The sequence below is a fragment of the Zalophus californianus genome, chromosome 11, assembly GCF_009762305.2.
Source record: "Zalophus californianus isolate mZalCal1 chromosome 11, mZalCal1.pri.v2, whole genome shotgun sequence".
In the NCBI taxonomy this organism is placed as follows: domain Eukaryota; kingdom Metazoa; phylum Chordata; class Mammalia; order Carnivora; family Otariidae; genus Zalophus; species Zalophus californianus.
Window position 1 is genome coordinate 13,860,903 of NC_045605.1, and position 26,941 is coordinate 13,887,843.

General features: G+C 54.9%; 2 protein-coding genes across 6 annotated transcripts in view; one reads left to right on the plus strand and one right to left on the minus strand.

Annotated features, from left to right (window-relative positions):
• Positions 1-25: 25 nt before the first annotated feature.
• On the minus strand, positions 26-25,549 carry PCSK7 (proprotein convertase subtilisin/kexin type 7). Of its 3 annotated transcripts, none has more exons than XM_027580322.2 (17): positions 25,047-25,549; positions 23,380-23,499; positions 22,425-22,904; positions 21,631-21,765; positions 20,867-21,032; positions 19,592-19,682; positions 18,739-18,793; positions 18,094-18,247; positions 17,176-17,276; positions 14,413-14,580; positions 13,596-13,703; positions 13,055-13,157; positions 3,619-3,775; positions 2,963-3,057; positions 2,081-2,174; positions 1,749-1,866; positions 26-1,448 (listed from the first exon to the last, which is right to left on the minus strand). In XM_027580322.2, the coding sequence occupies exons 3-17, from the start codon at positions 22,890-22,892 to the stop codon at positions 1,083-1,085; spliced, it is 2,379 nt and encodes a 792-aa protein (XP_027436123.1). In that variant the 5' UTR covers positions 22,893-22,904; positions 23,380-23,499; positions 25,047-25,549; the 3' UTR covers positions 26-1,082. The 3 variants fall into 3 exon arrangements, with proteins under 3 accessions (XP_027436123.1, XP_027436125.1, XP_027436124.1); XM_027580324.2 differs by having other exon boundaries at positions 18,109-18,247; positions 25,047-25,548; XM_027580323.2 differs by lacking the exon at positions 25,047-25,549 and adding an exon at positions 24,128-24,222.
• RNF214 (ring finger protein 214) overlaps positions 24,615-26,941 on the plus strand; it is a 49,455-nt gene continuing 47,128 nt past the window's right edge. The window contains exon 1 of one of the 3 annotated variants that reach the window (XM_027580325.1): positions 24,615-24,791. The gene's annotated coding sequence lies outside the window, so the exon portion shown is untranslated. Of the gene's footprint in view, positions 24,792-25,446; positions 25,760-26,941 lie in introns of those variants that run through there. The other 2 variants (XM_027580326.2, XM_027580327.1) reach the window with 2 other exon arrangements.

Below are 26,941 nucleotides of genomic sequence, written 5' to 3' on the forward strand. Positions count from 1 at the left end.
AAAGGGGATGGGGAGCGGCAGAGTAGCGTGGAAGGTTTTTATTTTGGAAAAGCTGTGCAGAAAAACATTCAACCAAATGTTGCTGTGAAAAGAGAAACCCAAATCTTAAGCGTTAAAAAAAAAAATTTCTTTAGATCAACCAACTAGCTCAGAAGAGGGGAGGAGGCCCAGGCCGGGAGGAGTCCCAGCCGGTCAGGCAGACGGCTGGCCTCTAGCGGGTAAGGCCATTTCCCTGAGCGCTTTGCAGAGGAAGACACGGTGGTCACAGGGCTGGAGTGGCAGTGGCTGACCCCCGTCATAGTCCTGCTGCAGACCCACCTAGTGAAGCCGTGCAGGCCCCGGGGAGCCGCGCCCATCCGCGGCTTTGCCAGGAGCATCGTACCGATCCTTCAGGATGGAGGGTGGGGGGCGATGGTGAAGGAATCAGGGGTGTGTTCACGGTTGGCTTCTGATCAGGGCTCAGGGAGGCAGCTGCTCTCAGGGCGGGTGTGCTAGGCTGAGGGCTAACTGCCGTACCGGTAGGTCTGAGGTTCCAGGCGGAGGCAGAAACGGGAGGGAGGGAGAGGAAAAGCCTGCAGTTTCTAGGTCCTGGGTCATTAACAGGACAGGCGAATATCCACGGGCTCTTCCCAGCCTTCACCCCGAGCCCTCTTCCCGAGGGACCCTGGTGACGTTTCTGTGGAAAGGCTCTTCTGGCCATAGCAGGCCCTGCCCCACCCTGTCCCCATGACCCACATCACCAGCTTGCCCAGGAGAAACGAGGAGGCAGGCCTGCCCAATTGTGGGGTGGGGGGCGGCGAGCCCTTGTCCAAGACCTTCTCACCAGAAGCTCCTGTTCAGTCGGAGGAAGATCCAGTGGCGTGGCCACACTATTCTCCGGCACGATTCCTCTGTCACGGCGTATTAAGGCCTTCGCCCTTCCTGAGCGTAGTCAGAGGGTGCTCTTTCGGCCTGTGGATTCCTGACGTTAGCATCAGGGCTGCCTTCTCTCCAGAGCTCCCGGGACTTCGGAGCAGCCTTCCAGGCTTCCCCGGCTTTGGGAAGGAAGAACCTATTCCATGTCGAGCCTGTTGGGCCTTGCGTCAGCAAATCTGCTCCTCTTTCCCCTGCAACAGGTCTGGGGCTAGGTGATGATGAGGGCAGTTCAGGGTACTCCTGTCCTGGGACAGGCCCCAGGCCCCTCGATCCAGCAGGTCTGGGGCAAGGAGATCAGAGGTGGTGGGAGGGCCCTCACTTTCTGTCTCCACTCCATCTGGATCCTTGCTGCTGTAAAGTGGCGCCGATTCTAGTTCTGTCCCCTCCTCCCTGGCTTTTTGGCTTCGTTGGGGCCAGTGGCAGGGTCCATTCCTACAAACTCGGTGAGAAGCCACATTCCTCTGGCTCAGGTATATTTCCAGCATGTAGTAAAGGGTCCAGAAGATGGTAAAACTGCCCACCAGCACCAGAGTCTGGGGAAAAGTCAAGCACCCAAGTTAGGGATGGCTTCCCAAAGCCTGTGGCTTTTCTCAACCCAGAACAATGAGCTCAGAAAGTCTGTCACCTTCCAGGGACTGCCTCTCCCACCCCAAAGCACTTGCCTCCCCCACCCAAGGAGCGCCCTCTCAGAGCCAGCTAGTCGAGTGGGGACCCGGCCAGCTCCTCTGAACCCCCCACTTCTCAAGTCACCTGGAGTACCCCAGCAAGGACTAAACCCCCCAGGACACTCCTGCCCGCCCACCCGCCTGGAGCTGGAGGCTGGGCCCTCACACCTTGAGGGTGTTAGGGGTGATGGTGTAACCGTCCTCCTCAGGGATTTTCAGCCCCGGAGGGCAGGGCAGAGTGAAGCCATCATGCAGGTATTTTCCACTCATGGCACTTTCTAACAGCCTGTGGAGAACAAGGGATGAGGACGCCCTCCTGAGCTTGGTCCCCCGACACCTTCCCCTCACGGTTCTCCCACCTCACAGCTGGAGAGGGAGGATGCCTCCCAGCCAGAAGGGGCGCGCGTGCTGCAGGTTCCCAGGGAGGCGGAGCTCCCTACGTGGCCTCTTCCGGCCCCGGGAGCTGCCCCCCCCCCCCCGCACCTGCGCCTGGCACCCACCTCTGCCTGTCCCTGATGTCCACTGGACTCCACACAGAGCCGTAGAGGGTCAGCTGCCACTGCCGGAGGGTCCCAGCCCGGAGCAGCTCGTCTCCTAGAGCAGCAAGCGGGTTAGTCCATGAGCCCCGCCCGCCCCGCCACCTGGGGGCACTCGACCGCAGGCTCTGTCTGCCACGGTAGTGGTCTGGGGCCCGCGGCCCAGGGCTTCTGCAGATGTGCCTCGCGGGGGGTGGGGGGGGCCCTCAGGGATGGAGACGGGGAGGCTGAAAGGTGTGACTCTGAAGCGAAGACTTTCTGCCTTTCTCTCTTTCATATTTTAGGGTTTCAGCTGGGATTTTGCTTGGAAAAAAAAAATGTCCTTCTACTAAATTAAAGAAAGGTTTGAAAACCAGCAGTCTAGTGAATACCTAACTTGGCTGCAAGCCAGGAGAGTTGGGTTCCGTTTCCAGTCTCCTCACTGGAATATTGTATGACCTTGAACCAGTCACTTCAGACCTCTGGGTGGGCCTCAGTTTAAAAAAAAAAAAAAAACAACAACAAAAAACAGAAAACAAAAACAAAAAATGGTGAAAATTAGTCCTGCCCTTACCTGCCTACCAGGGCTGGTCGAAGGATGGTTATATGTGAAAGGACTTGAAATGTGGTTTCAACAAGGAATTTTTGTTGCTATCCTGAGGAAAAATGGATCAGTCACTTCTCCAAGGAATATGAAAGGTAGTATCAATGAACAATTTTAGATTTCAGTGCCCATATTTTAGATGGGATGTATTTCTTGGCATCTACCCTGTCGGTCCAATGGCAACCCTATGTCTCCTCCATGGGATGGTTTCTGCGGGGACTCTGAGCTCCAGAGGGACCAGACGGGAGGGCAGGCAGGCTTACCTACATCCCTGACCACGAGTCTGTAAGTCCCCTTCGCTCTTTCCCCCCAGCACCGCACAGTGGAGAAGGTCCAATCATTGAAGCCATTGGGATCTCTGGGGGAGAAGAAAAGAGTAGAAAACCCGGAAGGTGTAGGGCAGGAAACTGACCCTTTGCCCACGAACGTGATTTCCTAACTGTAGTAGCCATCAAAACATAGCCGTTGTGGCCTGAGCTACAGCCACTGGGGAGCGTGCTACGAGGGGTCCCCAAGCGCTGTCCCTTCCCCGGGCATCCCATGAGATGAAGGACTTGTGTCAGCATGGCCTAGTGGGAAAAGCAAATGTGGAGAGAGCACAGGCCGGGGAGCTCGAGAGATCTAGTCTTAGTGTTACTTCCTCAGGCACTTACTAGCTCTGTGACTTGTTTCCTCTTTTGTAAAAGGAGGGTCAAGTCTCCTCTGCATCGTTCTTGTAAGGATTAGAGAAAGTAAAGTGCAGTGCTTAGCACGTTGTAAGGCACTTCTACAAAGCAGCGAGGAAATGGCTTCCCGCTGCCCCGGCCAGCCAGTGCCAGGACAGCTGAGGATGCGCCGGCGCCCACTTTCCCTCTATCCTTTCCTCGCAAAGGCCCTCGTTGCCCAAAAAAGCTCAGAAGGCACGGGCAGGCATACGTACGAGTCCATGCTGCGGGGGGCGCCGATAAGGGACATCATGCCACTGGGGCAAAACAGTTTCAGTTCCAAGCTGCCGCGTCGTGGATGAGTGATGGAGACGGTCACTGCCACATGCTCTAGCGTCTTCAGCCCCGACATCTCCAGGTCCGTCCTGCTGACTGTGGGGGGTCAGGCTGGGCAGCTGGGAAACCAGCCCCATCGACACTTACGCCCTCACTTCATCCCAACACACACAAAGGCACATACTCACTGAACCACATACACACACCTAACGCAGCCCTAACTGGGACCCAGTGCACGCGAGTAAACGGGATGTCGTGGCTGCTTTCAAGGGGCTGACAGGCTCGTTTAGAGTCTCATTGGAAAGATCACGTATTCAAGACACAATGTAAGAACCAAACAGAGCAGCTTCCACCATCATTCAAAAAAAGAGTTTACTGAGTACCTCCTACATTTCAGGCACTGTACTAGATGCTGGGGACAGAAAGGTAAGTGGGACATGACCTCTGCCTTCTGCCTGCAAGTGGAGAATGAGAGGGTGTGAGGAGTACATAACTGGTGCTAGAACAGACAGGGTATAGGCACAGGGCAGGGAGAGCGGCGCAGAAGGAGCTGAACGCAGACCAGGAGAGCGCTGGTCGGCAGTGGCATGTTCCAGGAGCGGAGACAGTCCAAATGTGGCTGGGGAACGAACGCGTTTCATACAGAAGGCAGTACAAACTTCTAAAAAACTACTCAAGTGAATACACTTGGAGGAAATGATGCTGAATGAAAAGAAGCCCATCTCACAAGGACACACAGAGCGTGACTTCCATTGTGTAATACTCATGAACGACACAAGCGTGGAGACGGATGCCAAATGAGTGGCTGTCAGGCACGCGGGATGGGGCCGAGGGCGTGGGCACAGACGGCCGCAGAGGGGTGACACGATGGAGTCTAGTGAGGCTGGGGTGTTCTGGATCTTGGCTGTAGTGGTGGATACACGAGGCTACGCGTGTGGTAAACCTACAGGGAGCCCCGCCCCCACCCGGAGACACACACACACACACACACACACACACACACACACACACACACACACACACACACACACACACACACTTGTACAAATAGGAGTGTGTGTCTGGCCGGTGAGATCTGAATATGCTTTATGGACCATAGCAATGTTCTTGTACTGGTTTTGGTACTGGACTGGAATTGTTTCAGACATTCACATGGGGAGAAGGGTGAATGAAACTCCCCTGAGCACTGCTTTGCAGTTCCCTGCGAATCTACAGTTATTTCAAAACAAAGTTTAAGAAAAACACAAACGACTGAAGGGCAAGGCTCAATTGGGGAATATTAAAAAATTAGGTGGCAAGGAGAAACGATTCTTTCTAAAGCACTTCCTCCATGGATCCATTCCGACAGGCGAGGCGGAGACCAGCACCCCCACCTTCCAGGGAGAGCATGCACAGCGAGGATGGAAGAGGAAGAGCAAAGGCAAGAGTCTGTGACACTACCTTCTGTCCCTCCCAGGCCCCGTGCCCGCTGGCCTCCTGCTCAGCCCCCCTCCGCTGCGCTTACCACCGAAACGCACTGGCCCCCACTCGGCGCTCAGGTGCTCAAGGGGCTGCTGTCCCGCTTTGTCGTGACCTCATACTGTCCACCTCCTGGGTCCACCCCACGGCCGCACCCACTTCCACGACCACACCCCGGGCCTTGTCCATATCCGGGACTGCCTCACTTCCGGTTTAGAAACTCTCATTGTGGGTTTCATCAGATAAGCAATGCAAATTAACTGACGGCCAATCAGAAGAGTAGCTGAGCAAAAAATGACAACAGAGAAGCTCCCCCAGTTCTTGATAACATGTTGGGAAATAACGATCTAGACCTCTCTCTGGGCACAGATGTGTGCACGAGTGAATGGCCTTTCATTCCAACTGGCAAGTCTTCAAAGCCAATGTCCCACCTTCTCTGAAAACAAGGACATCCCGTCTCTCCGCGTTCCCCACTCCCTTCTTGATCCCTTCCTTCATTTCCTTGCATGCCATCCAGCTCCTCTTTTCCTAGCGTCTAAGATCCAGCAGCTCAGCTCTCCAACACCCTCTTGTTTACTCTCCCAGGCTCCTTTGTTTTCTTTTCCTTTCACAGTAACTGGTTGGCAAGAGTCCAACACCGGACCAGCCCCATTAGCCATCTTCTTGGCTGGATCTTCTTATTTATGTCTTTCCTACTACAGATGAAAAACAAAAACAAATAAACCCTTTCTCAATTCTTCACTTTCTTCTGCCCACCGGTGTGAAGAATGTGGGCTCTGGAGCCATCCAGACTGGGTTCAAATCCCAGTCAGCCCTGTCCTAGCTCGGAGAATTGATTCCTTATCTAGAAAACTTGGATAGTAACAGTACCTACTTCGTAGGGTTGATAGGACGATTATATTAGTTCGTACACATAAAGTACTTAGCACAGTACCCAGTATTAAGACCATGTAAGTATCAGATATTACGACTTTTCCTTTACTGGTAAACTTCTTGGAAAAGATGTCTACATTCACTATCTCTACTTCTTACCCTCCCATTCATTCTTAACATTTTTTTCCTGTCAAGACAGTCTACATGGTTTTAAAAGTAAAAGAACAATTTCCTACCCCATTCCTCACCATCTTCGTGAGCCACTCCCCAGGAGCAAACACTTCTTACTGCTTTTGGTTGTTTCCTTCTGGGATCTACCTCCATGTTTCCAAATAATAGGCATGTGTGACTATTTCATGGTTTATCAGTTTTAGACATTATTTATCGACTTCTAGTTACAGCAGATGAGGATTTAACACCACACCCAGACCTTCTTCCTACCCTGCCCTCCATCCTCTCAAAATAATTACATCACCATTTTTAGTTAATCTTTTGTTTCCTTACTATGACCCTATAAATATCATATGGAATTTAGCCAAGTAGTATATAATGATTATATTTCATTTTCTGAACAATTTGCTGATGTCCCCTCTGGCGTTAATAATTGCCCTGTTTCTTGGTTAATTTATTACAACTCATGTCCCCCATATTACTCATTCTTCCCAAACTGCATAACCTCTCTGAATACTATTTCTTTAAATGAACAAACAGATCAGAAGCTCCCTCAGTGCCACCTTCCCCCGGAGACTCCATCTCTGGCTCCCTGTCTCCTGTTCCTATCTGCTGCCCTGCCGCTGGGTTGGGACGTTCCTCTCCTGCCTTGGGCTCTGTCTCCTCTCTGTCCGCGCTCCCTCTTTCTCCCCCATCCTCTCCTTCCCTTGGTTTATCCTTCCTTGTAGAACAGCTGCCTCTCCCAGCAGTTTCAGACAGTGTCTGAAAGTACCTTATTCTACCTTCCCATATATCCCTCCCCATACTTATCCCATATCCCAGGATACTCAGTTCGGCTGCGTCTTAGCGACTGAAAACAATCATCCTCGGGATTTGGAGGTTTTTTGTTTTTTTTTTCCAAATGGCTAGTGATCCCTGTTAGCCTGAAAAAAATTTATTTTTCCAGGGCACCTGGGTGGCTCAGATGGTTAAGCATCTGCCTTCGGCTCAGGTCGTGATCCCAGGGTCCTGGCATCGAGCCCCGCATCGGGCTCCCTGCTCAGCGGGAAGCCTGCTTCTCCCTCTCCCTCTCCCCCTGCTTGTGTTCCCTCTCTCGCTGTGTCTCTGTCAAATAAATAAATAAAATATTTAAAAAAAAATGTTTTTCCCCCAATTGCCAGTGATCCCTATTAGCTCAGAGCCAGTTGGAAGCTCTAAGCATGGGTGGAGTTTTATACTGGTAGGCTTCCCTAAAGTTAGTGGGCCGGGCACCTGACTGGTTCATGGAGGAGCCCTCCATATCCGTATCTCCAAGTCTTTCGATGAGGGTTCCTTCCATTGCTCCAGAAAGGAGCCACCAATCTCCTGGCTGCCAGGGCCTTGGGATCTGGGCAGCTGGCTTGGAGGGGAGGGTCCCCCTCTCCCAGGACACTCCCTGTCCCTGGAGAATAAACTTCCCAACTCCTGCTGGCATAGGGAAGGGACATCACCTGGCTGCCAAGGATGGGAGAAGGTGCCCTGGCATCTACCTTTTCACCGATCCCTATTTTCCACCTCATACCTCATCTCTGTCTCCTGGAGCACATGAGACTTCCAAGTCCTGAGCCCATTGGCACTGTGTGGCATGAAGGGGCTTGTTTCTTAGTATCATCCTTGCAGGCATTTGGTATGCAATTTTCTCAGCCCTGCTCACTTCTCCATTCATTTTTCATCTTCCAAAAATGTGAAGAAATCTCTCATCTGCTGAGGTCTCTCTCCCATTCTCTTTGTCCTTGTGCTTACACCATTTTTATTCCTTTATTCTTATTTTGGTGAGGTTTTGGGAGAAAGAGGAAATAAAAGAACATAACAATTTGCCAACTTCAACCAGAAATCTTCTCCTGCCTCCATGAATTATTCAACTAGGTACGATGGAGCTTTTGCCCCTGTGAGTACCCGGACACAGTTCTCGAGGGCACCAGGGGCCTGTGCGGCAAACCCAGGGCTGCCCCTGCCGTCCCTGTGTCCTTGCCCCCTCTCCCTGAGACGGCCCCAAGTCCCCACGATACCACCCTCCTGACTCCCTCCTACCCCCACCCCCACCGGCCCAGCTCACTCCTCCGGTTTCCCTTCGGCAGCATCTCTCCTCGGCCCACACCTTTCATGTCGTCTGTATCCCAGGTCCTTTTCTCCTTTGCCAGCCCACCAACCCTGGGGACCTCACTCTTCCCCAGGCCTTTTCTTCCCTTTTTACGCTGGTGACCGCCAAATCATTGCCACCAGCCTAGACCTTTGAACTTATTTCATCAACCACTTTCTGGATATAACCTTTAGATGTTGTCCCAGGAAGCTGCAAACAGCAGAGCCAAATTCCAGGCCTTGGTCCTTCATACTCCCCAGCCCTTGCCCAGATCTGTTCTTTGGCCTGGGTTTTCATCTCATTTGATGACAGTACTAACTAGACAGTTGCTCAAGCTCAAAAACGTACAAATCTTTTTATATATTAAAAAATATAAATGCTCGTATAAATATATTTATATATATTCATATATGTACATTCTTTCTATAGAAAATTCCAGGCATACATAAAAAATAGAACAGATGTTCTCAACACCTAACTCCGATAATTATCAATATGTGGCCAATCTTGTTTCATCAATGGTCCCCACTTCTTCCCCTTCCCAGAGTGGTGTGAAGGCACCCCAGGCACCCTGTTATCTTATCAGCGGAGACTGAGTCTATAGCTCGAAAAGACAAGGGACTGCTCTCCTTCACCCTTCCCTACCAGCGACTGGTGACAACTTATCTCGAAGGCTCCCCACACACAGACTTTCCAGGTCAGGTCCCCGCAGTTCTGTCTGGCCTTGCCCCTCACACCCCTGCCCCAGACATACCACACGACTCGAGGCTCCTCGAAGCTCTGTCGACTCTGCATGTGTGGCCCCTGCTGTCTGGATGTCCCTCTCCTCCCTTCTTCCCCCAGCTCAGGTCAGTCCCTGGCTTCTCCGAGAGCCCTCCTGTCTTCCCTGGGTGGGAGCCGTCTCTTGACACCCGTGTCAACTCTACGGCGGATGGGCTGCCTCCCGCCTACCACACTGTGAGCTCCGGAGGGCAGGAATCCTGTCTTATCTTATCTCTGAATCCCCAGAACTTAATACAGTGCCTGGAATGAGGTGGGTCTCGCATTAGCAGAAGGAATGAGTGAATCAATCGAGAGACATTTCGGAGAAATACGTGAGAGACTCCATTGCAGGGGAATGGACAGGGGAAGACCCCCCCCCCCCCCAGGTCTTCCTGGGGGAAGCAAAGGATACAGACGGGCTGACAACTCCAGAGCTTCAAGCGTGTGAGTCTAGGGAATGGCAATGGCTCTGACGGAAAATGGGAGAAACCTGGAAAGCAAGCTGGCTTCTGAAGGGTGACAATGAAATCTGAAATGTTGTATATGTGACGGGCCGTGTGTTGGCGGGGTATACCCAACAGCGCACGGTGACGTAGGCGTAGAAGGCTGCAGGGGGACACTGGTGGCACGCTTGGAGGAGAGCATCAACGTGGCAGACGAGAGGCTCACAGAGAGTTAATGCCATGTTCCAGAACATTATGGAAGCGAAAAGAATCCAAAAGGAGGCCTGCGAGAGCCCATCTGTGTTAGGATGTGTGAGGGGGTATGCTACATGCCCTTCTTATTGGTGCGGACAGAGACTTAGGCGGCCGTGCATATGTGGACGCTAGAACCAAGTGAGTTACCACATTAAATGGAAGGAATACTCAGAATAGTGCTTGGTTCATAAAAAGCATTCAAGTCATTTTGATGATGATCATCTTATTATTCTTATTTGGCCTTTGGTAAGTCAGGGTCTTTTTCGACTCTCACCCCTTGGCCAGAAGGTCCTGGGGCTTCCTTTGCCCGTGATGTTGTGGAAGCTACGACAATCTCTATCCCTCCCACTGGGAGGGATCAGAGGAAGAGACTGCGAGCTACGAATCACTTGTGGAGAGGTGGTAGCTGAAGTCGTGAAAACTGCTGCACAACGGAGGGAGACCCTCGAGGGAGGAGAGAGAACCAGGGCGGAGTCTGAAGAGGCACTCCTGGTCTGGGAGTGGTGACCGAGCTCACAAAGGACATGAGGACCTCTGTGGAGAAGCTAGGAGAGGGCTCTGGAGCGGAGGAGGGTGTGGAGGCCACTGCCAGGGCCCCATGAATAGGGTCCGAGCCGCAGAAAGGTCGAGAAGGATGAACTCTGAACTAGGCCCTGGGCCTGACCAGGGAAGGCGGCACTGTGAGCAATGAGCCGAGTCTTCAGTGGTAGAGAGAGGGGGTGATAACAGTAAGCAGTGGCTTTAGCTCATTCACTTTTAAGAGTTCTGGGTTAAAGGCCGCCAGGGACTTTCAGTTGTTTCCCGGGAGGTGAACCGAGGAGGCAGAAGGAAGAGTCTGTGGAGAGGGAGAGGGTGGGTGACGGGGGAGGTGAGGGAGAAGGAACAGGACCCTTGCCTACGCAGAGGCTCAGCCAGTTACACTCAGGCTACAGATAGGATGAAAGGGCAAGCGCAAGGGGTTTCAGGGAATTTCCTGAATACCTGCGGACTCTCTTGTGTTTTAGACACTCGTCCCAAACCCCATTGTCCCTCCTACCCTCTGGTGGAGATTTCAGACTCAGAGTCAGATCTAAAGGAACCAAGGGGCCCCCATCCCCGTTTCGCCCTCATCCTCTGTCTGGCTCCAGCACTGCACTGCCCAGTCCGGCAGCCACAGGCCAGGCGTGGTTCTTTATTCAAATTTAAATATAATGCAATTAGAACTTAACTCCTCACGGGCGCCTGGGTGGCTCAGTTGGTTAAGCGACTGCCTTCGGCTCAGGTCATGATCCTGGAGTCCCGGGATCGAGTCCCACATCGGGCTCCCTGCTCAGCGGGGAGTCTGCTTCTCCCTCTGACCCTCTTCCCTCTCGTGCTCTCTGGCTCTCATTCTCTCTCTCTCAAATAAATAAATAAAATCTTTAAAAAAAAAAAAGAACTTAACTCCTCACTCACACTAGCCACATTTTAAGTGTTGAATAGCCTCACGCGGCCAGTGGTCTCTGAATTGAGCAGCACAGATAGAGAACATTTCCATCGCTGTGGAAAGTTCTGTGGGACACCATTGCTCTAGAGTCTTAGCAGTACTGCACCCCCTCTGTTCTCTCAGCAACGTTCAGCTCCCTGCACCTGACAAAAAGTTCACTTTGGGCCCTCAGGCACCGATTCACCCAGGTCTTGGGAGAAGAGACCAAAGCTTGGTCACAGGGGCATTATCTGTATTAACTAGACTCCCTTCAGCCTCCAAGCGTGCCCACAAGCTTGTACTTTCCGTCCTGTCTGCTTGGGGGCTAACTGGAGTCCCAACAGAGGGGAAGTCACCTTTGCTGAGCTCAGAAACTCACAGCCGTCCTGCCTGCTGCCCTCCACACTAGAAAACTCTGGGTCTTTGCCTTCCTTTGCTTCACCCTCTCTTCCCACTACCCCATTTCCCACTCTCCTCGGCGCAGGACAAGGTGTCCTTGCTTTTGTGCTTCCCAGTGACAAACCAGCGGTTGCCAGGAAGGTCTGTCACACATGCTGGGGCAGTGTTCCCTGGTCAGTGAGAAGCAGAGGATGATGAGGCTGGAAAGGCCCCCAACCCTCTTCTAAGTCAACTCCCGTTTGACAAGTGCGCCTATGCATTACTTTGTTACTTAAAGGACAGAGGGGGAGTCCTGGGTGAGAGGTCCCATTAAAAGGCACGCCATCTCCAAGACCCATCAGTGCAAAGCCCGGGGGTTCCGACTGAACTGCATTCCCAGGAATGTTCCTGCACTTCTCTGCCTTGGCTGATGCCCCTTCCAAGATAGTATTCCTTTTACGGAAAACGCGATGAACCGGGCCCATGGATTTCCTTCCACGTAGAGGGAAGCTGGGCAAGTGCTGGCCATGGTTAGGGAGAGAGACGACAGAACCCTTCTCAGGCAGACCTCCACCTGAGGGAAGCTGTCCTTGCCCCTCCCTTCTAGGCTCCCTTCTTTGGCCATTCCTCCTCTTGTTCTTGCTCTGGTTTGCTCACTTTCTAGGAGCCAACCGGGGTAAGTGAGCATGGAGTTCTAATTTGGGCCCCAAACATGGCACACTTCAATCTTCACAAAAAATAAGCAAATAACTCCGCCTGGCAAAATTCTTCAAGGGAAAAAAAAGAAAAGAAAAGAAAAATCCCCCTCAGAGCCGGGAGTAGGGAAACTCTCACACGGGAACTCGGGGGAACCTGCTGACAGAGGCACAAGCATCCCGATCCAGCTTCCCTCTTCCCTGGGAAGGGGTCCAGCCTCGGGGCTCGGCACAAACCCCATCCCTGACCCGCAGGACTTCACACAACCCCACTGACCCTGGGCGTGGTGGAGGCGGGGGTGGAGAACAGACGACTGCCCCCCAGGGAGACGTCCACATGCTCCTGTCCCGCCCTGAAACACCCCACCCGACTTCTTATCACACAAGCCGGAGAGTCAAAGGAAGGGATTCATTTACTTCATCCAAAGGCCACTGGGCTGAAGAGGACTGCCCAGCAAGCTCCTGGCATGGGAGTCAAACAGCGTAGTTCAAGTCCTGCCTCGTCCACTCAAGCCCCAGGGCCGCTCCTCCCCCTCCTGCCCTTCCAACCAGTTGCTCAGCAGCTCCTTCCACTACCAGTAACTCAGGAGAAAGGTCTTATTTAAGCAGCCAGGGGGCCAGCCAAGTCAGAAGCAGCAACATGTCCTAAAATGGTCAAAGAAAACTCCACAGGTCTGGCTGGAGCTCAGCTCCTAAAGGAAGGGGGTAGAATCGGGCAGGGACTAGGAGTCTGACTTCCCGGGCACCCTGCCCCAAACCTCAGGCCCAAGATTAACCCCCTTTCTGCTGGCTACTTACCATTCCACAGGACCTCCAGCGAGTGGGGGGACAGCGGGATAGCCTTGTTCTCTTTTAACACAGGGCTGACATAGGAAGCTAAGTAAGGGACAGAGGTCCAGATCTATTAAAGGAAAGGGTGGCGGTGAATGAATAAGACGGACCACACACACGCATGCCCTCGATCCTCAGGGCCCGGCTATTCTCATCTGTCTTCCCCTCATCACCTCCTTTCACTCCCGAGGCTCCTGCCGACAACCAGGAGTGCTCCCTACGGCACCGAACCACGGAACCAGAGCGAGTGGCTGGATCCAGGGTGCAGGAGGAGCACCAGAGCACCCTGAGAGCCCCAAGCTACACTCTCTACCAACAGTTCAGAAACTTCAGTGAGAATGTTGAGCCTGCCTCTCCACTTGAAAAATGGGTATCAGCTGGCATGAGGGTAAACGAAATGAAGAACATTTATTAAGTACCTATGACGTGCCAGGCAAGGTTTTAGGCATTTGGCCCCCTCCCTCGGTCACTCCATGCAGGGGTCCCTGCCCTGCCAACACCCGTTCACCTTGGCCGCGTTAACGAGTCTCCAGGCATTGAGCAGGCCAAATCCGTGCTGGTGGCTGTGGCTGAAGCCGGCCTCGTTGGTGACCCAATCGGCACGGCGGTCCTCGTACTGAGGGAACAGAGGTCCTGCTGAGTCTCTCGGATTCCCAAGTACACGTGACCCTCAGACAAGTTCAAGGGGCGCTAACCCCCTCCCCTCCCACAGTGGAAAATCCATGTGTAACTTTTAACTCCCCAAACCTTAACTACTAATAGCCTACTGCTGACCGGAAGCTTTCCTGAGAATAGAAACAGTTGATAAACACAAATTTTGTATGTTACATCGATTATATATTGTATTCTTACAGTAAAGTCAGCTGGCGAAAAGAAAATGTTACTAAGAAAATCTTAAGGAAAAGAAAATACATTTACAGCAGATCCACACATGTCGTTCAAGGGTCAACTCTAAGGTCAACCACGTAACTCTGGCTTCCTTGCTGGCCCTGCTGGCTGACGCGGGCCAGACTCTCCCACTTAGGCCACGAGGAATGGGTTCCCCAAGGAGAGCTGGGACGAAAGGTCAAAGCCCCATGATGTCACCAGCCCCCGGAGTAAGGGAGCCCAGCGTACTCCTCTGCAGGTGAAATGGCTCAGGCAGAACAGGCAAGAGTGAGTTTAGGCCTGCGATCTTGATGGGGTGCCCACACCTGTTCTGTACATGGGCAACTCTGAAAAGCATCTGGCACCTCACTTTTGGGTGAGTCTGAAGCCCCCCTGCTCCCTGCAAGTCCACGGAAGCAGAAGCAGTGGGGGGGTGGGGAAGGCTGCTAGGGTCTCACCTGGGTGGCTGTGAAGACAATGATGTGCTGGACATCACGCCACGTGAGGCAGGGCCGCACCTGCAGCATCAGGGCTATCATGCCCGCCGCCAGGGGCGCTGCGGCGGAGGTCCCTGTGTGACCCTCGGTGCAGCCTGTGCCCTTCTGAAGGTCCCAGTCAGTGGTCACCTGGGAAGTGGATGGGGGGGCAGGGCAGGGTCAGACACGGAGTTCCCAGGTGCTGTGCAGAGGGGGATGGGGAACGGGCGCTCAGAGTAAGCCTCTCAGGTGGGCCCTTCCTTTGTGAGAGCTGAATCTCTGACCAGAGGGAGGCCCACTAGCGGGTCAGGACAAAGGAGATCCTTAATCCTTCAAGGCCCCACCCGACAAGCTCTGGAGAATTGAGAAAAGATGAATAAAGACTAAAGAGCTACTTAGGAGGGTCTGGTTGTGGGCAGAAAGGAGATGGAGCTGTGGGAGACGCCTTATGTGCAGAGGACAGTTTTCCTGATTCCTGCTCCTCTGTAACGGTTTCCCAAATTCCCCACCCCGACCCTCCCAGCCCCGCAGCCATGCTAGACAGAGGAAGTGGCCGGGGAAGCTCCCGGGTCCCAGCTGGAGCTGGGACAACAGTGACGGCACCATTCAAGGAAATCCAACTTGGCAGCTCGGCGACAGGGGCTGGAGTGACCTCAGTGGGAACAAAGGGCGTGTGTTCCCAGGGAGAGGGAACTGTGTCCTTGCCCACCCCGTGAGCTCAGCATGGGCTTCATGTCTACACGGCCTGCCCGCCCTGGCCCAAACTGCCTCACCGCTCTGGGCCTGGTGCCTCAGTGTGGTTCCCATGAGCCCCCCTTCTCTACCTGTGGTTCGGAGGTGGGAGGCGACAGTGGGGGTGGGGGCGGGGAAGGAGAGTTACCTCGAGCGGAGAGATGGCCTCAAGTTCTCTTTATCAACCCTGGAGCCACAAAGGGTTTGCCTAAATCTGCTCCACGATGTGGCTCTTTGGATCTAGGACATGGTGCCAATGTTAAGACTAGAGAATTTTTTTCTTCCAGGCTTCTCTTTGGGTCAGATACCAGGGTGCTAACTTCTGCCAAGAACTGCCCTTTCTCCATTGTACTCACTGCTTCCCTCCCAGCTATTACAGCAATTGCCAAGAGATGTAATCTTCACTCCGACACCGTGCACTCCCAGAAGAAAAAGGAAAAAACCCTCTAAGTTGTAGTCTCAACGAGACTAGGAAGGCTGGTCTGTGCCAGGGAGCAGATGGGGTTTTTTTCCTGTTAAGGAAACAGCGTCATGGGGACAGTCTCGTGTGTGGCTGTGAGGGCTGTGAACATGCCAACGGCGGGAGGAGCCCCGGGCAGCCCTAGGAAAGTCCAGGGGAGCGCCCCAGGCACCCCGCGGGGGGACAGCACATGCTCATGCCCTGCCCTCAGGAAGACCGCTGCCCCACAGAGCTGGTCACTGAAGAGACACTGGCAACAGGCGGTTTCCAAGGCAAGGACATCCAAAAGTTGGAAGCTTGGCTAAACAAACTCTCTTTTCATTTCTGGACCAGTTACAGTTCAGATGGAAGGTGGAAGGTGGGGGTAGGGTAGGAGGGGGAGGGGAATTAGAACAGCCAGGCACTGCTGAGCACGAGTCACAGCCATGCTAGGGGAGGCCTTCCTGGTGAGTGGGTTCCCCAGTTTCTGCCAGGGCACCAAGAGCATAGTTTGCTCCTGCTCTTCCTCCTTACCCAGACTGGGGCGGGGGGGGGCGGGAAACGGCAGCGGTGCCCTTGAACCTGATCCCTGACTGCTGGGCAAAGCCCCTCTGACGTGTTTCCTTTAGCCCACTCCCTTTTTCCTTCTCCCTGGGTTGGGGAGGCTGAGGGCTACAGGCCCAGGGCCTTGGAACCGTGTGTTGGCCAGAAGTCACTTATTGGCAAACAGAATATCAGTTTTGGAGAATGAATGTGACCCAGCAGGAAGACACAGCGGTCTGATTCCCAATGGCCCCAGAGAGACGTCCATAGCTAGGCCACTGGAGAAGGACAACCCCAGGCTCCAGCCCAGCTTTTCCCTGGAGCTCCTATCCCCATGTCACTCTCTTCGGGTCAGCAGGGACCGGCAGGGAGCTCTGGGGTCCCAAGCCAGAGACCTGGCCTCAGCCCGGTGGGATGGAGCTAAGCCAGCTGGGTGTGGGCATCAGACCCTGAATTCTTTAAAAGTTTCCCCAGCGTGAGAAGCTCCACTCCCCTGCTCCGATCCCTTGTTAGATATGGCTCCGATTCTAGCTCCAAGGAAAGAACTGTTTCTTAGGCTGACAGACGCATTTCCCAGACTCCTTTTCCCGCCCATTCCATGAAGACAACCACTGGCTTTACTCCCGATGGGGAACGTGACCAGAACTCACAGTATTTACGTAAGGGCTGAAGAGCAACGGAATGAAGATTTTTTTCCTAAGCCCACAGGAATCAGCCAAAGCCCAAATTCTACCAAAGGAAGACATTTCAAAAGAGTTCTTTAATCAACGTGATGCATACTAGTCCCTATAACAAAATATGCATTTGTGAGTTAAAATGTTAAACGTAAAAACCATGTGCAGGTTTGTTTAGGGTCCTCAGCTCTGATTTCCCAACAGTGGCATACCCTCTGCGACCCAGATCTGCTAGGGAAGGGGGAGGAATTGGAGGGGTGGGCCGGGGAAGCATGGACCCAGAGAAATATGGCTGTGCTGCCTGAGAGATGTCTTGTGGGACAGGGGCAGGAAGTACAGGGCCCAGGAGGCACTCACGATGCTCCGGAGCATCTTGTCCCCACCACTGAAGGTGACCGCCAGCATGGAGGCACACTCCTCGGCATAGAAAGGCATCCGTCCCTCCTCGTCCACAGCGCCTGGGAACAGAGTAGGGGAAATGAGAGCTAGGGGCCTGATGATATCAGAGTTGTCATCTGGAAGGCTGTCCTGAGTTTAAAAAATGATCTCTGTGGCCCAAATGCCTCAGCGGGCACACACTCCTCACCTGAACAGGCAACCTCAAATGGCAGAGGGGGTTCTGGACCCTAATACCATCCTTTCAGTAGGCTCCACATAAAACTGGGGGAGTTCCACTCAATAGCTACTCATCTGTTCACACACCCATCTTCCTCTATATTTATTCACTTATTAATGATCTACTGTGGGTCCCACACTGTGAGAGGCACTGGGGCCACACGGAAAAGGCCACAGTCTTGATCTCAAGGAGCCGAAAGTCAGGAAGGAAGTAGGGTAAGTAAACACAACCGGGGCAGCAGATGCTGTGGTGCGGGGTACAGGTGCGAGGCATTTGATTCAGACTAGTGGGCGTCAGGGAGGGCTTCAAGCAGGGGGCAAGTGGCCTGTGGGAAGAGAGGCTGGAGCGGAAGCCTGCCAGATGATGGGCTGAAAGTGTTCCCAGGGTATGGTGACATCGAAGGAAGTCCCCGAGATGCTCCGAGGCAGGGCTAGTCCCTCCTTAACTATGACCGTGAAGAGAAGATCGTGCTCAGTCGGACAGCATGGAAGCCAGGGCACCCCCAAAATACACAACCCTCCACCCTCCCCACTGAGGGGCACACACAGCCCCGAAGACGTAAGCCCTCTACCACACAATCCCTTCCCCACTGAGCCCCACGCACACCAACACAGAGCCCCTCACCACGGAGCGGCTCACACATGCTCTTGTGCACACACCCGCCAGGCCGCTACCTATGGTGACGGTGTAGATGGAGTTGGCGTAGCCGTCATAGTTGCAGTTGTCGTTGTGCTGGCCCCCGTTGCCGCTGGCCACCACAAAGATGCTCCCAAAGCCCCGGCGGCCAGCAATCACCCCATGTTGCAAGGCAGCCTGAGGATCAAAAAGGTCCTGCGTCAGCTGAGGAACTCAAAGACCTCCACCGTCCATACAGTAGCCTCCTCCCCTTCTAGAAAGAAAAGGGGAAAAAGCCCAAAGGCACTGGGGCAACGGGGAGAGAGATTTAAAGATGGAAACAAGAAGGGGAGAGAGCTGTGAGTTGAGCAAGTGTTTGATGTGAGTACGCTGCTTATCAGATCCGGTGGGGCCAGTGATACGGGTGGCTGGGGGGGGGGAGGCGGGGCACAAAATCACAGGGAAACAACTCAAGGCATTGTTCCATGTCTCTAAGAACTGGTGTCCCCCACGCTCCCCCACCTCCAGGTTAGGAGGACTCGTCCAAAAGAAGGTGGTGGGGCTGGATGCCATGAGTCTGGCACCACAAATGGGGGTAGGGTGGGAAAGGGAGTGACTTGCAGTAGTAGTTCTAGGACCTGAATGAAGGGGGTGTCCCAGGTCTCGCAATCTTCATGCAGTTTAGTTACCTTTCCAAGCTGATGGGGGCCATCCACTGTCTTCCCATCATCATCAGGTCCCCAGCTGTTGAGAAATACACAGAGGGAAGAGCCAGAGCCCCACTATGGTGGCCCAGCCAGGCCTCCCAGTCCCAACTGACCACCCCCCTGCCTGGGCTCTTCCTGTCCTCCCAAGCATTCCAGTTCAGGCCCCCCCTGATGAAGGGACACAGGGTGCAAAGATCCAGCCCTCACTCCATAGTGGAAAACAGAAGTATGTGACAAGATTCTTTGTTTTCTTAGAAACGTTCCCAGTTTAGGACTACTTTCACCTGCCCCTAAAAATCCTTTCTCAGGTCCTAGGGAGCAGGAAACAATACATATTGGTAGAGAGGGACAGGAGGCCACCCATCTCCTGATCTAGGGATCTCAGACTAGGCTTGATGGCAGAGAATCCACAAAGGAAGTACTCCATCTGTGTAAGTTTCTGGGTAAGAGAAATGTATACTGTGGATGATGTCATGCACTTAAGGGGGGGTGCTGGTTGATGTGCCATCAGTGCCGCTCCCCAACCATCACCAGAACCCGAAGCTGCAGGTGCATTCATGTGTGTAGGGTGGCGGGAACCGGTGCTGGGCATTCAGCTGGGCTGTGGTGGGGGAGGAGCCCTTCTGAGCTCATGAAACAGGTGAACACGGGGCAGACCAGCACACTTCTCACGTGGGAACCGGATGACTGGGGTGACGTGGGGCGTACGACTGAGAACCCAGCAGCCAGGGCTCTGGAGAGAAGAGAGTGACGGACTTCCGGGTTGAAGCTGGGAGGACCCCGGTCGGCGCCTGTCGCCCTGCTGCCGGAGGCTTTGTGCCCGGCTCTGCCGTACCTGCAGCTGTAGATGTCGTTGATCTGGTAGTGCTTGTTGAACGCCACGGCCTCCATGCTGTCCGTGAGGGGCCCGTCCAGTACCCGGATACCTAGGCGGGGAGGGCCCCATCAGCTCCTTGACCACGCGGGTCCCCCCGGTGGGGAGCTGAGTGCTGGCAAGCCACACGTGGAGACTTACTTTTCCCTCTGAGTGCTCTGGTACCTTTGAGGTTTTATACCATGTGTATGTACCAGAATGTTTTTTTTTTCCTTCTTTTTTTAACAGAATGCTAAATCTTGGATTTTAGGATCATGCGGGCTGGTGGGAAGAGGCCTGGGCTAGAATGTAGGTAGCCAAGTTTCCCTTCTTTGCACCCTTAATCACATAGAGCCCCGGTGCGGTGCTTGACACATAGAAGGTGTCCAAAAAATGTTACTCATTACCATTACTGCTCCATGGATGCCTAATTTCACCGTCTAAAATGGGGTGGGTCACATCCTGGTGGCCACGTAGGGACAAACGGAGCTTTCAGAAGGGACTTGGGCCCTGAAGTTTCTCGCTCACTCTGGAGCTCATTTATGGAGAGGGTTGCTGCCCTCTGCTGGAGAGTAAGAGGAATACAGCCAATCCATTCCGTTTGCAGGTTCCAAGCACTTATGAGCAGTTGGGGAGGGCTCCCCCATTCAGGCCCTTCACGTTCTCCGTTGGTGGACAAAGACTGAGAGAAAGAGCCTTAGAACAAGCTCCAGTGGGGGCCAGAGCTGCTCAGCTCTCCTGAAAGCAGGGAGTGCAGACAGCAACCATCAGAAGGGCTGGGAGCTGGAGAGCTGGGAGATGGGAGGGGCGTCTCCACAGACAGACCGGAACAAGGAAGAAAGGCGGGTAAAAGGGTACTTGGGAAATTATGAAAATACAAGTATAACCTAGGTAAGGAAAAGGAGTTATTGTTACAGTGAGTTGGGTCATTTGATGGGATGTAACCACGATCAGAAAAAGGGGGGAAGTGACTGAGTGGTTGGGGCTTGAGGCCTCTGTTCCACATCAAGGCCATTCCCCCTTTTATCTATTTTATATAATAGGGTTTGCGGCTAACGACAAGTTTGAAACACCACTGCACTGAACAAAATCAATGAACTGATACGTCCAACAGACACCTATTACAAGCTTACCCTTTGCCCGATGCCAGGTGTGTTGAGAGTGCGATCAACACTGTTCAGCGCTCAGAGGAGGGGCAGGCAGGGAGCGAAGACCATCCCCACGGGAGAAGCCCACCGAGGCTAGAGTGGAAGGTACCTGCTATGCGGCTCCCATACGCCACTCCGACCGCACAGAAGCTGTTGTTGGGCACTGCGGCAATCTCTCCCGCACACCTCGTGCCATGGTGGTTGCCATTCTCCACATCCGGGTGTGGCATAGGGTCAGGGTCATTGGAGTTGAGGTCATAGCTGCCCTCAGGGCTCTGAAACATTGCGGGGGACATGTGGTAATTCACAGGTTTTAACGGGTTAGGTCCTGGAGTTGAGGGGGAGAGGAGACCTGGGGGAACCTGGGACTTTGGGGCTCCCAGCCAGCGCAACAGGCCCATCTCTCTCTCAGGCTGCAGACATGAGAACAGGACACAGGGGGCAAAACGGAGAAGTGCCACAGGCCTCAGCAAACTTCTCTCTTGTCCATTATAGAAGCAGGTCCAGGAGACGGCTCCGTGGCTTGGGAAGCCCAGGATAAAAGAGATTTAGAGCCACCTAAAGACCAGGCTTTGGAAGAGGAAGGTGCTCAGAACTCATGGGGAGAGGGAAGTTGCCTCCAGGGGCCACTCCTTACTGCCCAGGGCAGGGAGCAGCAACCGGAACCAGGAAGCGCCACCTGGAGTCCTCTCCCCAGTCTTAACTACCAGACTGGAGTGCTGGCTGGGGGAGAGGGGAGGTCGAAGAACACCATCCCACCTCCCAGGCCCTTTTGGGTGGCCCGGGGACCTTTAAGAAAGGGGGCCAGACTGGGGCCGTATCAAGAAGGGGGTAAGACGCGGGAATCGGAGGGGGCGTCCCAGGGCCACTCACGTAGTTGGGTGCGATGTCCTGGATGGTGTGCTCCACTCCGTCATCCACCACCACCACGGTCACCCCTCGCCCTGTGACATTGCGTTCCCACACACCTGTCACGTTGATGTCCCTGCCAGGGCTCCGCCGGTTATTCTGTAGGAGACACAGGGTCAGGAGCCATTTCCAGAGCCTTGGGAGCCCAGTAACACATGACACAGCTCACAGACAGATAAGGCAGAGCTAGCTCGGCCACCATCAAAGGGCCGGGCAGTGGCTGTAGACCGACAGGTCTAGGTATGGACAGAGGGACAAGGGAGGGCTTTGCCACCACCTCGCTCTCCAGGAAGACCTGGCATCATTCACGGGTGATAAAAGTGAAATGGTGGCAAGGACAAGGGTTGGAGGATACAATTATTAGGCCGTCTGATGTATATCCTGTGAACATTACATAACATCATGTGGTACCAAGTGCTCACCAAGTGTCAGGCACACATCTATGAATTCACTTCTCCTAGCCAGAACTCCACCAGGTACATACTGTTACAATCTCCACGGAAGTGACGGAGCTGGATCCGAGCCCGGGCAGCCTTGCCCCAGCACCCACCCCCTAACTTCTGCAGTCCACTGGCTCTCCAGAAGCCAGCACAGGGGGGAAGGTGGAGCCCGAGGGCAAAACACGCCACTGAAGCCAACAGAAATGTGTCCTCAGGCGAAGGATGGGGGCCACAGGAGAGGAATACAAAAGCCCTCTAGAGAACAGAGCACCCCAGACTTCTCCGCCTGGGAGCTGAAGGCGGCAGGACCGGGCTTACCAGGTGCCACTGCTGCGGGTACTTGGGGTCATTGAAGTGGACGCTGCGCTTGGCCCGCTTGAGCAGCCTCTGCTCCGAGTGCCAGTGCACAGCTTCGTGCCCAGCTAACACAGTCTCCGCCCGCCGCCGGACAGCCTCCGCTGGCCACTCCCGCTGCTGCCCGGCCGGCTGGACGAGGAGGTAGTACCCCTGGAGCTCCCCGATGCGCCCAGCGTTCAGCAGCCCTGCTGCCCGGGCCAGGGCATCTGCCTTCTGCTCCAGGGTCTCTTCCGGCCCCTCGCCTTCCAAGCTGTCCAGGTGCACGGCCCAGCTTAGCCCCCCTGGGCCCTGCGCTCCGGGCCCATCTGTCCCTGCCAGGCCCATGACCCAGGGAACCAGCAAGAAGAGCCCGGCCAACTCCAGCCAGAGGCAGGCGGGGACACCCAGGGGGGCATCCAAGTTTGGCACTCTCTGCCTCCCCTTCGGCATCAGAGCAGTAGGCTGCAGACAAACAGAAAGGACATCAGAGACCCCTGTGGGGAATCTGCAGGGACACCGAGCCACCCACGTATGACTCCTAGAAACCCCCAATCCACTCCGTTTACATTTTTAAACACTTGATCCTCTCTTTTTATTCACATTTATTCCTGAGCAACAGGGATAAGCCCGCCGGTGGGGTGTGGGCCGGTACTAACTCCAGTGGATACGTCCACGGCAGGATGGCAATCACCATCTCACCAGATAATCAGGCAGGATGTCCAACTGCTAACAGGCACCATGTTGCTCTTTGCCACTGTTGCTCTGAAAAGGGCTCAAAAGTCCTATTGCTGTTCAGTAGGTTACTGGCAGAATCATGACTGTTCTTTAGAAGAGACCTTCCCCCCTTATTTAGAGCGGACATCAATCTTCCCCCCAGCTGACATCTCAGCCCAGTTGTCCTCGGGGCCGAATCTCCACAAGGGCACCCCAGTCCTACCTGGACTCTGTGTGAGGCTGAGCTCCTGGTCTAGCTAACCACCTCACGCTCATTTTGTGCAAATGGAGAAAAGGCATCACTTTCACTGAGGAATGTTGGCTCTGAGCACAGACTGCAGACCTGTGGGTCCCAAGAAAAGAAAAAATAAAAGAAGAAATGGTGTCGTCCCAAACCCAGTGGAGCCAGCAGAGGCTAGCCAGGACCTGTGACCAAGGGAAGTGGCCAATGATGAAGCGTCATTTCCAGGGATCTCAAGTGGGTTGCAGACTGGCAGAGAAACCCTGCTTTTTATCCTAAACATCATGCCACCCTCTTTTCTGTGTTCCCCAGAGGCCCAGAAGAGGGCTTGAACTGTTGCCCAGACACCCTCCACGAGAAGCAGATAGTCCTATTTCCTAGAAGTCGAGGTGGAGCTAACTTCCTGATTTCTGTATCTCTGACAGATGCCAGGGAAGTAAGAGTAGGTAGGAAGCAGAGGAAATGGTGAAAACCCAAGAATGCAAACGAAATTGAACAGGCCTAAAAAGCAAGTGGGCAAGCGGGAAGGAAGAAATGATCGGAGAGTTGGAAAGTAGCACTAAACTTGGCTCTCCTTAGGCATGAGCTCGGCTGGGTAGCTTGCAAGTGAGGGCTCAGGCTCTAAACTGGGACTGGCACCCATGGTTTGATTTCAGAAGGGCCAGATTTAGAACTGGTGGGCAACTGTGGTTCCAAGGACAGGTGAGGTGGCAGCAGAACGTGTGTGTACCTATTGGCAACTGGGCTCCTTTAGAGTCATCTGCTTTGCGCTTGTGTCACCCCGAGGCAAGGCTTTGTACCCACACACACCCAAAGGGATCCACCTTAAAACGTGATAGAAAAATAGGTCTTTTACTGAAGTCTCCTTGGAAAGGGAGAAGAGAACTTAGGTCACCTGACTTTTCCCTCCAAAAAACCTCATTCCACATCTCCTTAGGCTCCCGGGGAAAACTCCCTCTCAAATTCCTCCCCACCCTCCAGCAGCCTCCACGGTCCCAACATACTCAGATGCCTTTCCCAGACCTCACTAAGTAAAACAACATCTTGCGAGACAGCCAGATAATGCCCCACCTAGGCAATCCCCTTCAAGTCCCCTAGATCCCATTACATTTCCGGAAGAGAAGAGAGACGAGACCACCACTTCCTCCTCTCCCTCTGGCAGAGCAGGACCGTCCCCCATTCCTTTCCCAGCTTTCTGGGAAAGGAACCTTAAATACTCTCTGAAAGCAGATCACAACCTCACCCAACTGCTGTGCGTATCTTTACGGCTCTTAGGTGCCAAGGGAGAAAAGAAAGAATATGGGCAGCCCTGAGTCCTGGGAAGAGCCTGTCCCAGGAGACTGCCCTCCTCGAAGCCTCTACACCAGGTTCCTAGAAACCAGGTTGCGTCCCAGGTCAGTTTCATTGATTTACCTCTCCCCGGCCTCGACTGGCCCGTGCACTGTGTCCCTCCTCGCAGAGGGACCCCTACTACCCTGGGATCCGTGACCCCAGTGTCCCGTCTCCCGGGGCTCCCCCACGCCGGGGCTGAGGGCGCCCTCTGTGCGGCCCCCTAGTCCTTAGGGGCCCGCGCCCCCCCCGGCCCCCCCACCCTAGCTCTGGGCCACTCGGACTTCCCCTGCCCGGCCCCCACCGAGTTCCCAACTCACCGGCCCGGCCGCAGCTGCCGCCGCCGCCTCCCTGCGGAAACTCGCGGCTTCCCGGGAGCCCGGGGAGCCAGTGACAGTAGCATCACTTCCGCCCGGCGGCGCAGCCAATCAGCGGCGGGGCCCCGGCCCGGATAAGCGGCCCGGAGCAACCCGCGCTAGGCGGCCGCCCGCTCCGGGCATCCTCCGCCGGGAGAGGGGCGTGAGGGCGTGCTGGGCTCCGCTCGCCTGGCCCCACCGCCCCGAGTTGTCAGGGAGTCCTCAACTGGCTTCCTGCCCGGAGGGACGGTCTTGCCCTTCATGGCGTCCTCTGGAAAGGGCGTCTCGGTTGCGACCTTTTTAAAAACACCTCGTTCCTCTTCTCTCTCTGATCGCCATGGCCCCGACTCTCCCTGGGACCTTCCCAGAGGGGCTCCTCCCTCCGCCGGGTCTCCTTCCTTCTCTCCGTCGCCTCCCTCTTCCACCCCGCATCCCCGGGAGGGTCCACTCGTACGTTAGGGGGCTACCGCGGAGTCCGCGGCTCCTTCACGGTGCCGGCTCTGGCCGCCAGAGGGCGCCGTCGGGGGCGGCGAGGTGCCGCCGCGGCTGCTCCTCTCCCGGCCGAGCCTCGCCCGCTCCTCTCGCGCCGCCGGAAGTGGGAGGTGCCGCGCGCGGGCCGGCGCTCGACCCCTCCCCCCGAGGCTCGGCCGCCCCCTCCCCCCGCTCCGCCCGCTCAGGTGCGTCCCGTCCCTCCCCCACTGCCTCCCGGGGGCGCGGCGCGGGAGGTGTGTGCGGGGCGGGCGTGCGGGAAGGGGGCTGCGACGCCCGGGGCCAGGGCAGGGGCGGGGGGGTCGAGGCGGGGGGGGGGCGTGGAGGGGGCCCGTGCGGACGGGGCGGGGGTCCCGGCCTAGGAACGGGACGGCGTTGGCAGCGCGGTGGGGCGGGGGGGGGGTGACGGAAAGGTGTGGGGGGCTCCGGCCCGAGCAAGCGGCGGACTTAGCCGTCCCCGGTTGAGGCGGCCGTGGCCACCCGGCGCCTCTTTCCCCATTGTCCCTTTCGCGGCCGTGCCCCGTTCTCTTCCGAGCACCCGTCGCTCCCGGCGTCGCCGCCTCGCTGGTGGTCGCCGCAGGGATTCCCTTGACACGTTCTACTTCCCACCCCGCGCCGCAGCCTGCAGCCCGACGTACCTGCCCCGCTCCCCCTTGGGCTGTAGTGGCGGCGTCTCACGTAGGACCCGTGCCCTGCGGTTCCGTTTACCGGGCACCGAGGACCCCCGACCCTGGGCTCTGTCGGGGCAGGATGTTTGCACCCGAGGGAGCAGTAATGGCGATTTGGGCCCATTTTCTCCTAGGAGCTTTGTATAATGGGGGAAACTGAGGCACAGCGGGGTTCCCTGGCCTATGACTGAGGTGTTGACAGAGCCCAGTCTCCATACTTGCCCAATGCGAGCTTGAAGGTTCCGGGCGGTGGGGCGGGGTGGGGGTGGGGCGGTGTGGATATCTGTGTTGCTATTAAAATAAAAACAAGAACTTAAACTAACCCTATGTGACACCCCTCGGCCCCCCCACATTCTTTTCCCCCCAGCTTTGTCTTCACCGTGGAGGGCCGTGAGTTTGTCCTGCCACACAAAGGATGGCCTTTTGATCCAAGAAAGGCATCAGTCCCGATTCCCTGACCTGGATTACCCTGTTTCTCAGCTTCTCTTTCTCTTAGTGGAGTACCCAAGATTCTTGTACTCTTTTGCACCCCTGTAGTAGCTTTGAAGAGTCTGTATTTTTCTCAGTGATTCTCGAACATTTCCCGTCTGTGGGGAGCACACTGACAGTAAAAGATGCTCCGATTGCCCAGCATAGTATTGCTTTTTTTCTCACATACGAACACCTCCAAAGCACTTCACTTAAACGAACAGATAATGCTTT

Coding starts and splice junctions, on each gene's coding strand:
- PCSK7 (XM_027580322.2), bottom strand. CDS start 22,892: ATGCCGAAGGGGAGGCAGAGAGTGCCAAACTTGGATGCCCCCCTGGGT. Junction 13,158..13,595: donor GACTCGTTAACGCGGCCAAG/GTGAACGGGTGT, acceptor TTCCTTTAATAG/ATCTGGACCTCTGTCCCTTA. Junction 2,175..2,962: donor ACTCGTGGTCAGGGATGTAG/GTAAGCCTGCCT, acceptor TTGCTGCTCTAG/GAGACGAGCTGCTCCGGGCT.